The 16,699-nt window shown below is 37.3% G+C and overlaps 1 protein-coding gene across 2 annotated transcripts in view; it reads right to left on the reverse strand.

Annotated features, from left to right (window-relative positions):
- Window positions 1-16,699, reverse strand: part of PDZRN4 (PDZ domain containing ring finger 4) — a 136,774-nt gene that overhangs the window by 62,894 nt on the left and 57,181 nt on the right. For both annotated transcript variants that reach the window (XM_011999060.1, XM_011999062.1), the window contains 2 exons: window positions 4,906-5,162; window positions 1,691-1,793 (listed from right to left, as the gene is read on the reverse strand). In XM_011999060.1, the coding sequence (XP_011854450.1) occupies window positions 1,691-1,793; window positions 4,906-5,162 (360 nt within the window). The remainder of the gene's footprint in view (window positions 1-1,690; window positions 1,794-4,905; window positions 5,163-16,699) is intronic.

The following is a 16,699-nucleotide window of genomic DNA, read 5'->3' on the forward strand; positions in this document are numbered from 1 at the left end:
AATGCATCCTTTCTAAAGATTGAAAACTGTCATAGCAACTCCTTCCTTATTTGAATTTCACAGGAGCATTCTTTATTTCAATCACTCAGAAAGGGGGCTTTGGCAACGGAATCACAGCTGACAGCAAATTAATGACTATGATGCTGTGATTAGTTGAGATTACAGGCTACAGAAAGCTTGTCTGAGAATTCACCACTGACATCATCCTGATGCTGGCTTCTGCTGGGGATTAATATTGGCCAAAAAAGAGGATGTGGTTCAGCTACAGTAAGCTCCATATAAATGTAAAGAAATCTGTCTGTACTGTAATATTTCAATGACATGCTTATTAATTAAAAGGGCTTTTACTGTTAACTTGCTTAGCCTAAACAATCTTCCTCCTATGCCCTCTCTCAGCACACTGACTTACTTTAATAAAGCTATAAGATATCCAAATAAAAAGTTGAAGTGATCTAGATAATTCCAGTCCCCAAACCCAAAATATTCATTAACTAAAAGGAAAACATAAGAATCTTGAATTATTTGGATAAGTCACTCAATTTTATAATTTATTTTACATGAATAGACAAAGCAATGGATATTGTAATGCATGCCAGGGTCTGAGTAGATTTAGAAAATAAAACTTTTCAATCAACTTAATAAAGAGGAGATAAAAACTTAACATGAACAACACAAGAATGACAAAACCATCTATTCAGTTACCTGGTGTCATTTCACATCCTTCTAAGTTTTGGCTGCAAAGAAATAATGATTTCTGTAATCCCCAGGAATGACTTTTGTGGGGAGAAGGTTTCAAACAAATGTCTATTTGCTTTAGATGAGCTACCTTATTTGATTTCAGATCCTCCTAAGGGAAGAGATTTCAGGATTTCCTGGTTGTAAAGTCGAAGAGAACACTTAGCTGAACTTGTATGACATCACCTGAAGCATTAAAAAGGCAGGTGATCATGAGTTCTCTGCCTGTTTACCAAAGCTTCTTTACTTCCTCAATCTATTTTATTTTTAAATGTCAGAGTAGTCTGAAATCTTTCAAAGATACACAGGCTGCAGAAGCAGAGGAAATATTAGGATACATTATTTAACTTTTGTGAGAGCTTTAAAATAATTAATGAATGGACTTTTGAATTGTTATATATCACAGTACAGATATTCTAACATTAGACCATGTGAAGAATAAATATAGTTTAACAACAAAGGGCATGAGGCCATCTCTATTTCTAGGAAGTCTGTGAAATGGCTCTTTAGAGTACATACCAGAGGCACAAAGAGAATATTGCATTTCCAAAGAATACAATATAATAAAATTTGGTTTATCAATGAAAATTAGAATATTATACAACAAATGAAAACAGTAAACACAATTTTTGTTTTAAATACATTTTTCAAAGTCTACTTGGAAATCCACATATATTATAGAACAAATTTTTAAAATGTAGTGGTTGTAATATTATTTATTAAAAAGCAACAAAATAAGAGCAAATTATATTTAAGCTTATACTATAAAGATATTTTCCAATATGCATAAAACACTGGAGACACATAGCTAGAACAAATAGTATTTGAAAGATCTTACTCTAGATATGTAATAGACAAGACATTTCTCACTGTAATAAATTAATTTCTTTGTTATACAAAACCCCTCAACCATAACTTCATGAAGAAATGTGAAGTGGTGTGAAAATGATCTTACCTCATATTCAAAATCTTCTGTTCTGTCTGCATCAGCAGGCAAGCTGGAAATATACTCATTGTCCTCATAAAATTCATGCTCTATTGGATGCAGAGAATGGCAGCTATGGGGAATATAGCAATATGAAAGGCATAGATTAAAAGGGTTGTTTTCAAGATTAAAACTGATTTTAGAATTTCACTTTAGTTTACTCTGCTTTGGAATAAGACCTGTAGTGATCTAGCCTTTAAACAAACTACAGCTCAGAAAAAGCAATCGCTTTCCTTTCTCCCTCTATGGGAAGTCCATTGGTTTGCAATTTCTGTGGAATAAGGGCCTGTGGTCAGAGTTGTATTCTGTGGAGAGACTGATGTGAAATCTCTGACAGTCCATGATGCTTTATTGATACTTTCTGGCCTGCTTCCATTCCACCGAATGTGACAAGCTCGACACGTGAGTGTGTGGCATTTGAGATTGCAGTCTACTCAAAAAGGGGTATTTGTCATAAAGCACTAACAATTTCGTAATTCACAGCTGCAAACTATTTTTTGAAAACCATTTTCAAAAGCACATATTTTTCAGACTCTAAAATGTGCTCACATTGTACCCTCCCCTCTTTCTTAAGATCCCCCTTTCTCACTCTCCCTCATAATGCACATTTTCTCCTCTTTGATCAAGGACATATACACAAGTATTAAAGAGCATTTATGGCGATCAATCAGTGGAAACTCCTATAAGCCGAAAGGTTTCATAATACCTTTGGAAAATTCTTAGTGACGGAGAGAGCAGATTACATTAAGGAAATGAGGGGATATGGGGTGTTGCACGTGGCTTTTATGTATTTCAACTTTTAGGAAATATTTTAAATAGTTTGTAAACATGTTATTCAATTTATTATGTTCTGATATAAAGACCACACATCGTATCATATGAAAACTAAGAATAGTTTAACAGCAAAGGGCATAAGGTCTTTTCTATTTCTAAAGACACTGAAAAAGCCTAAATATAATTGACTAGTTGGTTGCGGATGAGACCTCTAAGCCTTGACAGTGTGGACCTTATTGAAAAATTGGAGACAGCAGTATCAATTAGTTCTCTTCTCCCTTGCTGAAAGGCAAGAGACCCATCCTCATGCTCTCATACGACGGTCAGCATAAATATTCTATCAGCCTCTCCTCACTACTATCTATGGCTGTCAGCTCCACACAGGTCTAACTAGTGTAGGACAGAATGGTAAAGTAATAGAGGCAGCACCTTGCCTTGTGTCTGCCAGATAAATCTCCTTGCTTGAAGCTGAACTGGGTCCACATAGCCCATTTGGGATGTTGGAACACTGAAGTTTGCTGCTTTGGACATCTGATGTGTTTCCCTTGTCTTTCAGATAGTAAGACGGGAGCCCTGCTGTGAGGAAGACTTTATTCATTCAACGTTTATTCAGTGGCTACCAGATGCCAGGCCAAGTGCTGGAAATATGTTGGTGTACAAAATCCAGTTCTGCCCTATTAATTGGGGAAAGCAGCAAAGTGGGAATTTTAATACAGTGCAATAATTAAGGGAAAAATATAGAACCTTGGGAGCACATGGTAGGGGGTGGACCCACTGCAGCCCTAGGAGGTTTTCTAGAAGAGGTTGTCTCTAAGCTAAGGTCTGCAGCACCTAGGAAGAGCAGCAAGATGCACTGGCTAAGGAAGTAGGCATTGGGGTCAGACCTCTTAGGCCTAGAAGCCTGGCCCTGTTACTTTTTTGCTATGTAATCTTGGCCATGTTACTTAATATCTGTTCCCTCATCTTAGACATAGGATGTTGATAATATAATGCACTCCATCATGAGATTATTGTGAGAACTAAATGAGTCGATAAATGCAAAACATTTGGAATAATACTGAAAGCATGTTAAGTTAGCTAATACAAGCTAGCTATTATTATTCATTCAAGGAAGTATTGAATGGCTACTATGTTTTAGGCGGTATTAATGAATAATATATATTTGTTTCCTTGCTTTTTGTTCAACTACCCCTGTACAATATAAACTGTAGAAGGCAATGACTTTATTTTTGTTCAAAGTTTTATGCCCAGCATCTAGTTCCAATGCCTGACACATACGATTTGTGTCTGACACAAAGGGCTATTTAAAAGGTAACGGATGAATGAATAAAGAGATACCCAAGACAAACAAATCCCCTACCCTCCTGGAACTTGAAGTCTCAAGGAGTGTTTTCAAAACTTGGATGCACATTAGGATTGCCTAGGGAGATTTTTGAAAAATTCCGATGCCTAAGCCTTACTCTAAGAATTCTCATTCAATTGGCCTAAGGGGTGATTCAGGTATTGATACAGCTTCTAAAAGTTCCCAGGTGATTCTACTGTACATCTGTGACCCACTGAAACAGGCTTATGGGAGCCAGCCATCAAAGGGCAGGAAAGTGGCATGAATCAGATCTATGTTTTACAAAGTAGACAGCAGATTGGAGTAGGTGATGAAAATGCAGGCTAAGGAGACTATTGCTCTTACAAACTCTCAATGTTTGAATATTTGCTAGAAAGCTCACAGAACACAATGAATTGGACAAGCATACTTCTAAAACTGTTCAAGTAGGATTATTTGAATAAAATCTCTCTGACTTCCTTTAAATTGGGCAAACATCTGTAGGAAGTATTCCTTGAATAGATCTTTATTTGATAGCACTATATTTACTTTCTGACAGCCAAAATCCTTTGTTTATATCTCAATATGTTGGGTAATTGCTTTCTTCAGAGAGTTGCACTTTAATTAAATTAATTTCCTAGCTTCTCTTTAAAGAAGAGAAATGCAAGGAAGAGAGAGAGGTGGCCCACGGAGGAGAATGTGGAGCCAACATGCCACTTCCACATGAGTCTTAATAAGGTTTTTGGCAGCTTTGGTGAGAAAAGTGATTTCCCTGACCAGTGTTCATGAGTAGCATGAGGCTTTTGACAGCTAGTAATATGAAGATGAACTAATCAGAGCCAGAATTTTTCATAGCAGCTAGCAAGTATGATTACCCAGGTGAAGCAACCATGTGGGTTAGGGAGAGTAGCTAGCAGGGACCACTGAGAACTAATTGCACATATCTAAACAGGGGAGACATTTTCCAAACAGAGCTGGGAAGCCTGTCTCCATAACTGTCAACCTGCTAGGGGAGCTGCTTCTTTCCAACATCTGCTTTATGTGACAAATGGAAACAAAGAGGGCTTTGGAAGAAATGACAGAAAAATACCTGTCTGAGAGCAGGAATGGACAGATGTCTGGCACTGGAGGGGTAGGTGGCCGAAGCTTGGCCAGGGCCATGATGTGTTCGAAGGTGATGTCCGTCTGAGTGCTGGCATTCATGAGTTGCACTTCTGGAGCCATCCCATAGGCCGGTCTACTAAGAGGTGTTCGCCTTAACACCTGCACCACAATGGGCTCCTTGGCATTGCGAAAGGCTTCCACTGCCTCTTCGTGGGTGGCCTTCGAAAGATCCTTCCCATTGACCTACAAACATATGAGGACGTTGTTTATCTCAGAGGAAAGATCAGAGAGGCTGTCGTGATAGATTAATAAAAGGTAGAGAGAAAGGTTTCAACCAGCTCTGACATGAATTTTGTAATGGAATATTTAATCAGATATTAATATTTACTGACGTCTTTACCAACATGACGAAGTACCTGAGATTACAACAACAATTACTTCTGTATCTTTATAAAGTATCTGGAGCTGGTTAACGAGTAAAACAGCAGAACCATTAGTAAAGATTTAAAAATTTAAATCACACATCTGCTTCAGAAAAGGGTCACCGAAGTCTTCGGATGGAGGAAATGTTAAGTATGTCATACTTTTTCATGATTTATCAATGTCTCTGTGAGATTTTCAATATTTAATCAAGGTCTTAGTTGCCTAAGATCTAATTTTTTAAGGTATTGTCAAATTTCCTCCATATTCATAATGTTTTAATCCAAGACCATGTGATTGCCCACGTGCATTTTATCCTAAATCCTCACTGTTTGAAATGTGGTCTGTGAACCAGCAGCATCAGCATCATATGAGAGATGATTAGAAATATAGAATCCCTGGCCCTACCCTGGACCTACTGAATCAGAATTGGCATACTCACAAGATTCTGACTTTATATTTATATTCCTGAAAGAATCACTGCTCTAAAAATCCTCTGAATGAATATATTATGTCCCCACTGGTTACTCGTTTTAATTCATACCAATTCATGACTCTCCACGGTAGCTCTAGACATTACAGAGAAAGAGGTGAAGTCTGCCTTTGTCCTCACTTCTTGCTTCTCAACAGGGGCACAAACCATTGTCATTTGGGAGAGAAAAATTATTCTTTTTGTGGGACTCTCCTATGCCAGCTTACCAAGGGCCAGGAATGTTTCCCAGCCTTTGTGGCTGTCAAAACACCTACACACTTTCCCTAATAACCTTGTGGTAGGCAATACAGACCATGCTCAAATAGTTGTCAATTTAATCCCCTAAAATGAGTCCTGATAACACAGCCTTTTAGTGGAAGTTGTGTTTTAATAAAGGACTCTAGAATCCTGAAAGAGTTTTATGACTCTCGCCCCAGATGAATCAATAATGCTGTTTTTTGCAGATATGAAGAGCTATCTAGTGGCACAATACCGTGCCCAATATCCCTGAAATTATACCATTTCCAGACAGCAAACTAAGCCACCCGCCTGTTGGTGAGGCACCGATAACTGTCACGCACCAGCAAACCCTTAGAGATCCCTGGGTGCCTAAAAAGGAAGCAAAAGAAGTCACTGAGTTGCAGCTGTAGAGAAACTGCTGACATTCAAATGAGCACATTCTCTCTCCCTGAGTAGACAAGGAATATGTGTGTGCTCAGAGCAAGTGTGGGGCGTTTTGGGGTAAATGATACAATGGCAGGTAGAAATCATCACGTCATGTAGAGACAGGCTTAATGACCTGGAGGAGCTAATTTACTCAATGGACCCTGAAAGAGTTAATGTGCCTTCAAAAAATGAGCAATTAAGCTTCTTCAACAGCAAAATATGTCCCAATTCAGTTCTTGCTCTTGAATCACTAGTAAGACAGCCCAGGTGGAGATCTGACTGGGTGTTTCCCAGTGTGAACACATTCACTAATCTGTGTATTCACTGTTTGATACTCTTTTCCATGAACTAAACTTGAAAAATTATTGCTGAGTTTTCATTGATACACCTTGGAATACCTGACTTGGGGCACATGAGGGTATGTGGACATGAGACACCTATGGACATGATCACACTCATTCCTTTAGCTCCTGCTGTATGACAGGTGCTTGGGCCGGGGCCACTACTGCCTCCCCTGAGGACATGTAGACAGCAGATGATAGAAGAAATCCCAGAATGAAAAAGCACAACATAAAATCTAGCCCCTCTCACTGAATAGTATCATCCCCTGTGTTTCATATTGTGGTCAGTATTTATAAATTCCAGATTGTGGAAGATAATCAAGTGGTAGGTAAAACTGCTCTGTGAGAATTGATGCAGTAGGTAAAAATTGCTCTTTTGTCCCCAGCCTTCCTACTTCATGATGTACCCTCAGTTTAGTGAAGATCTGTTCCTGCAGGATCCTACACCCTTCCCTCTGTGAAAAGAAATCTCAGTCACACAGTCTGTTATCAACTATTTATTTATTTATTGAGATAGAGTCTCGCCCTGTTGCCCAGGCTGGAGTATAGTGGCGTGATCTCAGCTCACCACAACTTCCCCTCCTATGTTCAAGGGATTCTCCTGTCTCAGCTTCCCAAATAGCTGGGATTACAGGCACGCACCACCATGCCAGGCTAATTTTTGTATTTTTAGTAGAGATGGGGTTTCTCTATGTTGGCCAGGATGGTCTCTAACTCCTGACCTCGTGATCTACCTGCCTTGGCCTCCCAAAGTGCTGGGATTGCAGGCATAAGCCACCACCCCTGGCCTTATCAACTATTTAATATATCTACTGGAACGGTGTCAACATGTTATCTTTTCCTATAAGCCCTGTATCAAGAGGAAACCCTAATAGTGGTAGAGGGAAATAAGACTACTTTTTTGAGGGACCTTTATGCAGTATCTGAAGGTAAAGGGAAAAGCTTGTGACCAGGGTTTCTTCCAGTTATACATTAAATTCTACTAATGCACAAAGTGTGTCAATAGGTAGTAGATAGATAAATGCCATTCATCTATTTTTTTCCCCAAGACAAGACAAGGCTCATTTTTCCTCAGCCTTACATGTTAATCTAGTCCTGGTGTTCAGAATATTTATTTGCTTTAGTGATCTTCAAAGCAACAGCTATTTTAAAAATGTAAGATTCCTACTGATAATGATTATTTACCTGTGTTACGGTAAGCTAAGTAGGATTGCTTTTGCAAAATCCAGAAGATTATAGTTTTTTGTGGAAATATAAAATTTATTGAAAGGTATTTTAGGTTGTGAAATCATTATTGTAATGCTTAGTATATGCAAACAATATTAGCGTTCATGTGTCAAGATCAATGGCTATTGATTATATGACTTATACACTCATTTATTTATTATCATGAAATTTATATGCAAATTTCATTCTTTTCTCTAAGAACAATCAAATACAATCTTAAAAGGACAGTCAATGTAATCTCAAGATCTTACTTCCCTATTGGAGAATGCTCTTTTCTTCTAGTTATCATGCAGCTGACCTCTATTTTCATAAGCTATTTAATATCTCTCAAAGTAAAGAAGTCTATGACCTTTAAAGGCTCTACTGTTACACATGATCCCTTAGAAAATGCAAGCATTGATAATACTAAATACTTTTTTTCACTTCACTTGAAGTTCATCAACATACTGTTAGCCTACCAAAAGGTCACCATTTTATATATTATGCCTTTCACAAGAAAAGAAAAGAATCGCTTAATTGGGATTTTCTGGCAATTGCTCTGCTCAGTTATCATCAGTTGCAGCTAGAGAGAAGAATTATATGGGAAGAATATCTACAGTTTTCTAGGAGAAGTTTGTGAACAACAGCAAAACTTCCTTTTTTTCAAGTGATTTGTTTTTAAACCAATAACAGATATTTGGTACTTCATATTGCCATATTGCCAGATCCTTACGTATTATTCTATTTCTTTACCACTATATTTTCACCCTTCATTCCACCTTCCTTTTTTTCCTCTTCCCTCTTACTCGTTTGTCTCAATCTTAAATTTAGTTTTGTATGGATGACATAAAGTTTTAAATTGTTTTGTGAGATGAGACTAAAGATGAAGAAACTATCCACTAAAGGAGTCCCATTTAAAATAGGTAGTTAAGGGTAGACACCCAATATTTTTGGGTGTCCAGTAAAAGGTGGGAAGATCTTTTGTGAGAGGAATACAGATGAGTTGATTTTCAGGAGAAAGAAAAACCACATGAATATGGTTAGGAGCAAAACTGAGGAAAACAAAACCCATGTGTTACGGAGTTTGAGTTTGCATGCAGAAGGATTTTAGGAAAGATCGCAATTTGAGTTAAGCATACCATAAGAAAAGAGCCTTTTTCCAAAAGGGTTGTTAAATCGAATGATTGAGAGGATAGGGTGTCATAACGAACAGCAGTAGTATATGCAATAATTTCCTCTATTGCCATAACTTCTGGCATTTTGATAGCTGTGGCCCAGACTGATTTGGTTCCATTGTAACCAGGCAACTAGTGTACAACTAAAAAGATTCGTGCGATTGATATTTGATAAGAGGCTAGTAGTACCAGGGTGGGAAGACTGGACTCTGAAATGATGATTTAGCCACCGGACTTGAGATAAATAAAAAAGCAAACACATTATGCAACAAGGGGTTTTCAAAATTGGCAACAACAAAAAAAGAGGAAAGGACGATGCCAATGAGAGAAATTCTAGGATAAATAGTGACATGTGGTTGTCCCGAGACAAACTAAAATGTAGGATTAGATAAAAGTGGAGAGAGTAGTCTTAATCATTCTTAATCATATGAAACTTGAATCAATTATAAGATATATATTCAAATGAATTAACAAGTAAACATATGATAGGAAACTGGAAGAAAAATTGATCATAGGAAACCATTTTCTGAGGTCTTCCCCTTCTCCCTGCACTTACCAATTCAGATCAGCACAAATATCCTTAAAGATTAGATAATTCAAGTGATGGCTTGTATTACACACATATAAATTTTTAGAGATACAAAATAATTATCTTGTTTCTAAAAAGTTATTATTTCTCATTATATTGATAGCATAATCTTAACTGGATAAAGAAAAAGCAATCACTTTTCAGTGATCAATGCAAAAGATGTGCGAATACATTTCTTGTGGAAGATGGGCTAATTAATCCATAAGCAACTTGTGAATGTTAAGTAAAGAAGAGAGCTTTTCATATGTAAACCATATCATAGTAATGTTTGATGAAGCCTCTGTTTAATGAATAATCTACCCTTTTGGATATCTGGGCCTTTTGCAAAATCTGGGCCATTCTTCAATAACTTCCCCAGAGTGACTAGTGGTCTCGGTTTAGATTTGAGCTGTTCCCCTTTGATTATTCCTTCCAATCCAACCACATGCAAAATTTTCTTGGATATCAGGAAACAAACAGTCTTTTTTGTTTTTCTTTTGAAGTGCTAACAAGTGCATGAATAACTCAGTCACTCTAGTGAGAAGCCATTTCTAGAGTCAGCTGTTTGGGAATGATGAGGGTCTCCAAACCCCCACGCCTTTCATGAGAAATAAGGGCTTCTAAGCATTTGTGACTTTCAAGGGAGAATAAATTTAAGAATGTGCCATAAAAGAAGCATAGAATTCCAAGGATTAGGGACAATTGATATAACCAAATTTCAAATTGAGGATAAGTATAAAATACTTGCGTATTATAATTCTGGTTGGACATGATCCTGGTTAGTCTACAACATCTCCCACCCTCACTAGTAACTGTGGAATTAATTTTGACTGAAGTCCCTAAGTGACACAGAATAAATTCTCTATTTGATAATTAGGGAGGTGTTGCCAAAGCACAATCTGGTGACATTTTACAGAAGGAAGAAACAATGTTTAAATTGCTGCTAAAATGTTTGGTAGAGAAGGAATTTAAGATAATCTGAACCTTATATTCATCAAAACACTTGTCATATACAATCTTCAAATTAATTTTAAGAAATTTCAGCACACTGTTTTTTCCTAAACTTTGGTATGATTGACTCTATTTGAACATTGTTATATAAATGGAGTATAGCATAGTGTAAAATGTATTTATAATGAAAAGTCACATAATAGGAATCTGCAAAATTGTATGAAAGAAACCTGACTAAAATTAACTTCAACCTTTAAAAAAAGGTTATCAATAAACAAAATAATCACTGGTATGTAGGTTTGTGTTCATCATATAATTTCAGAACCTAAGTACATAGGAAATGTTAGATCACATCAACCCTGAAGTCCATTTACTCCAGTATTCCGCTTTTGACAGTGCTATAATTGCATTTTTGGAAGAGAATATGGTGATTATTCCACGTGACACAATGAGTAGACTTATCCTAAAGTGATTCTGGGGCTTCTTCTGCTTTTCTGTCTGCACAACGAGAGACTGGGAGCTTCATTACCCTGGGTATGGGGTGTTGCAGCTTCCCTTAGTTCCAAAATCCCCAGGGACTTTGCCAGGCAGCTGGCTTTCTCAGACAAATGAAAATAAGTGATATCTAACCCAGGCAGCCTGAACCTCCAGCAGTCTGTTCTCTTACTGACAATGTTCCCTGTAAGACAGAGCAACAAGAGTTGAAATACAGACCCACCATATACCCACAGTTTTTGGTCCCTTGCTTGACTGTGTATTGCTGATTCCCGACTTGTGTGTTTCCTTAATGAAGACTGTTGCCTTACCTATAACTTGTGACATTTTGGGATTTGCCTCTACCAATCTGGTTTAACATAACATCCATTTACAACCTAAGATAATTGAATGCATTGGAAATGCTTACGTAATGTAACAGTATTGAATGGAGGACTCCCAGCACCCCAATGAGCTAGTGTAAAAGCCTATTATTACATTTAGTTAATAGACTGTGACACTGAGGCTACAACAATAGTCCAGTATGTTGCGTCTGTTCCCTTCTACAGAGCACTTTGATGGTAGGGCATTCTCAAGTGCAAGCAGGACTCATTTTCAATTTTTCATATGAAGAGGTTATGGATCCATTATTTGTTAACTCATCCAAACTGTTCCTGAACCAATGAATAATTTTGGTTATAGGCAATCTTGATGTATCTGTCACAATTGCTTTTTCCTTTCATTATCTTTCCCTTGTCTTTTTTTTTTGTATCCCTCCTTCTGTATTTTCTCTTCCTTTCCTTGTTCCCACTGTCACACTTCTCTTTTAAGCTTTCCCATCAAAGCACTTAACACCTTTGAAGAGTACACATTTATATGAATTATTCCTATAGTGAAGAAACATGTTATGATATGGTCTGATTGTTACTGAGGAAAAAAACTAAAATGAATACAACATAGTTTTATTAACCTCTTTATAAATAAGTTTATTTCCCCTCACCTTAATGAAAGAAATGGAAGTTTTTGCTTTTGGGCACATGAGTTGGTTCTTTGGTTTGTCTTTCAGATCCATGATCTGCTCTTTTCATCCAGCTCTGTCTTGGCACCCCTGCCTGACCCAGGATCTCTACTTTTTGTTGTTGCTGTTGGGTTAAGCCAATGGTTAGAGAGTATTATAGGTCTTTATCCAGTTCCCAAGACTCTAGCTCTTGCTTGGATCTGCTCACAATCCTGACTCACCTTCCCTCTCCAGGTCTAGTGGTAGTAAGAACATCTCTCTCTTGCTGTTCCCTAGGTTCTTTATCTTGACTCTGCTCATCCTTTGTAAGCTGTTCCATCATTAAACTTTCTTCAATTAAACCCTTTGATTATGCTATTTGTTTTCTTCTGGGACCCTGACTGATATAGCTAAGCATGAAACTCTTCTGACTTTAACAAAACTGTGGCAAGAGCTAAAATTTGTTATCTTTGCAAATTAACTTTACTATCAAAAGTAGTTGCATCTAAAATGCAATTATGAGTTTGTCAGATTTAGCAAATTTACACATTTTAAGGGAAATTTAAAATATAATTTTTATTGAGATCATAGAACAAAGTATTTACATAGTTGTTTGATGTGTACAGTTATTTTGTGGAATATCCCTGCTATGATTTGAATGTGTCCCTCAAAGTTCACATGTTAGAAACTTAATCCCTGATGCAACAGTGTTAAGACTTGAAAACTTTAAGAGGCGATTAGTTTGTAAGAGTTCTGTACTCATGGATGGATTAATGCTATTATCACATGACTGGGTTCCTGATAAAACAATGTGTTCGCTCTCCTTCCCATCCCTTTTGCTCTCTGGCGTTCTCTCTTGCCATATGGTGTCTTCCACCATGTTATGACACAGAAAGAAGGCCTTCGCCAGATGCTGGCACCTTGATATTGAACTTAACACCCTCAAGAACTGTGAGAAACACATGTTTTAAAATTATAAATTGCCCAGTCTGTGGTATTCTGTTATAGCAGCAGAAATCCTTCCATTTGGGTGTGTCTAATGTTTGTCTTGATTAGACTCAGGTTATGTATTTATGTATTTTGAGCAGGAATGTCCAGAAGTGGTGGTGTGTCCTTTTCAGCCTATCCTATCAGGAGGCATGTCATGTTTATTTGTCTATTACTGGTGATGTTAACATTTATGACTTAATGAGAGAGAGAGAGAAAGAGAGAGAGAGAGAGAGAGACAGATTGAGAACCTAAAGCAAATGTAAAATGTTAACCAATGTTAAAATTTGGGGAGCCTAGGTGAATGATATTTGAGAATTTTTATACTATTCCTGGAGCTTAAAATTATTATTTTTATTCTCATAATTTTTTGATGTCTGAAACTGAAAAAAATAAAATGTTTCAAAATATTGTTATATTTATTATTAGTTAAAAATAGATCCATGCTGTAATCATTTAGAGTTCACAAATAATTATAAGGAATTGATAGATGAATAGCTTCCTGTAAAGTGTGTTTCTGTTGCATATCTCTAGAAAAACAAATTCCTACTCTACTATGAGTGTCTTTTTTTCTCTGTGTGCACATGCACACACACACACATCCCTACAAGCAAAAAACACAGATTTGTGTCACCTACTTTATCTTTGTCATAACAGTTCATCACTGAATATCACCTGATATCCTGCTCTCCAAGCTGAGCTATTTAAAAAGATAGATGGCTGCCTCCTGGCTAATTGTGGGAGTTCTTCATTACTACAAAAAGACTTTTTATATCTCAAGTGACTCTATACGCAGTGAAAAATGACTCAGATCTTTGGATAAGATCCCACTGATGAAATGGTTGGATAACAACTACTTGCTGACCTTTTACTTCCTAACATAATACTAAACTGATGTAGGTGATTATTAACAAACCTATTCATTAAGTTCTGACATATCAGATCCAAGTATTTAAAACATAACAAGGAATTCAGATGGAGACAAAATTTTCTGTAACAGGCCTAAGGATAAAAGGTATAAAGCATATATAAACACTTGAAATAAATTCAAATTATTTCAATGGGAAAAAAATGTCATTGTCATTAAACAACTCAGATTTCTTTAAAAAAAATCCTGCAAACAACATCAACAACTGAGGATTTGGACAGAGCTATTCATCTTTCATATCCATTGAACAAGAGGAAATGTGCTCTTAGCCCTTGGACAAGATCTTTTTTGTCCCATCTTTGTAATGAGAGCATAAAAGGATGTAGAAATTAACCTTGTGACTTAGCCACACTAGCACATGCTAGAAAATACCTATTTATTAAATAAAAGAAGTAAATTGTACCACAAAAAGGAATAGGAGATAGTGAATTATTTACCACAAGAAAGAACAAGAAAGAAGATGGTCAAAACAAGAAAGAAGATGGTAAAGTATCTTCACCAGAGGTTCATTGTACCCTATCTATGAGAGCAACATAATGCTTCACTATTTAAATGCTTCTGTACAAAACACACTGCATTCAGTGTTTTAAGAAACTGACAATTGTATTTAGTGCTGTAGTTTCAGGGCCTAAAAATGTGCTTGGCGCATACTTCAGAATAATTATGTGTTAAATACCTTTTCATACATTTCTTTGTCAAGAACCATGTTTAAACAAATATGATTGCACTTGTCACTAAAATTACCCATGTTCACAATGCAAACTGCATTACATTCACTTCCCAGCTCCATTCTGTAGCCCAGTTGTCCCCATTATTCCTTTGACTTAAATATATTGTACAAATGATTTCGGAGTGGCAAGCAAAGGTCTGGGCTGCTCTGCTCTTAAACACCTCAATGCCCTGTCATTCATTGTGATAGCAGAAAAGAATATCAATGTGGGAATCTCTCAGAACTGAGCCTAAATACAGTTTTTGGGACTAGCTGTATGACTTTGAGTAAGTTATTGAAACTCTCTGAGCCTCTGCTTCTTCATGTGGAAAAGGGGATAATAATGTCCACTCAGAGTTGCAGATAGGATCAAATAAAAACAAAGCTAGGGCAGCCAGCACAGTGCTATGGTGGTGATTCATAACACTTCCTTCCCTCCCTCCTTCCTTCCTAAGTCTTAAGTGACAGAGATGAGGCTACTCTCTGGGGATATACATTACATTCCTGGCAGTGGCAATGACAGTAATACTAGTTATGACTGAGTGAGGACTCATGGAGTGCCAGGAGCTGAGCCAAGCCCTTGGCCTATATTATCTCAATCACATCCAAGAACAGTCATAGGAGGTAAGTATTTTATCCCCATTTGAAAGTTGTGGAAGTTGAGTGTAAATGAGTGTAACAGGCTGAGCAAGGAAAGGCACCTGCTCTCACAATCTGGGAAAAACAACATATACATCTATAATTGTAACCAAACTCATAAAGAGCTAAAAGGAAGGTATTAACAGCTCTGCAACAGCACAAAGCACTAACTATGCCTGGGCTATCGGGATGTGACTCCAGGACTTTGACATTTGAGGTGGGTCTGATGAGATGAAGAACTTCATAAACTGCACAGATGGGAGAAAGGATTCCCCAGGGTTGAGGCATGAAAGAGTAAGTCCTCTGGGCACCATGAGAGGTCTGGGGTGACTGAGTCTTGGGGAAGAAGTCGTAGAGAAAGACAGCTTTAACATAGATCCCAATGTCCTCCATGGGTCATGGTAAAGGATTTTTTAAAAATACCTTTCATCTGAAAAGTAGTGTGGCCTCATTTAGGTTTAGGGGTATAAAACTTGGAAGGCTGTGGTGAGATGTAACTGAATGGAAGCAGGGAAACCACTTAGGAAATTAGAGGGAAAAATGATGGGTACTTGGGTCAAGACAGGGACAGTGTGGATAGTACAGTTGGAGGAGGATGAAGAGAACTGTAAAATGGTATGCTGATGCTCCCATTCACATGGATTCCAGTGGGCCCCATGGATTCAGATTTGCAGATTTTCTGTAACAGCCTAGCCTTGGTATCTATTCCCACCAATTAATCCACACTGTGCAGAAATACAAGCTGTAGAGGTTGAATTTTAAGTATACAAAGGCATTCCAAGTAGATGTTGCTCATCCCTTGAAGACTTATGTTTTCAGAGGTTATTTTAGAAATCAAAATTTACTTCTTCCAATATTCTGAAACTCAACTTTTCTAGTTATTACCCACCTAGTCAATTGGGTAACTGTTCCACCATAAACACATTCAATCTCTCCCTTTGTTTCTCATTCTTTCTTTCTCACACACACACACACACACACACACACACACTTACACTTTCTAGGGTCCTCCACCTGCATCATTATACCTTTGTGTAGGATATGAACTCAGAAAGGTATGTTACCAAAGAGAATATATAGAAGTTGTGCAACATGGACATTAACATAAGAAAGTAGAACTTGCATGACATACAACTGTGCTTTTCAATACCAGCATTTTTAACTTAGTGCCTATGCGATGAATGTTATTTCACACCAGTTTGAAAGGACAGGACAAAATTTGAACGAACAGCCAGTTTCCTAGGAGA

This window comes from Mandrillus leucophaeus, unplaced genomic scaffold, assembly GCF_000951045.1.
Source record: "Mandrillus leucophaeus isolate KB7577 unplaced genomic scaffold, Mleu.le_1.0 Scaffold580, whole genome shotgun sequence".
Taxonomy (NCBI): domain Eukaryota; kingdom Metazoa; phylum Chordata; class Mammalia; order Primates; family Cercopithecidae; genus Mandrillus; species Mandrillus leucophaeus.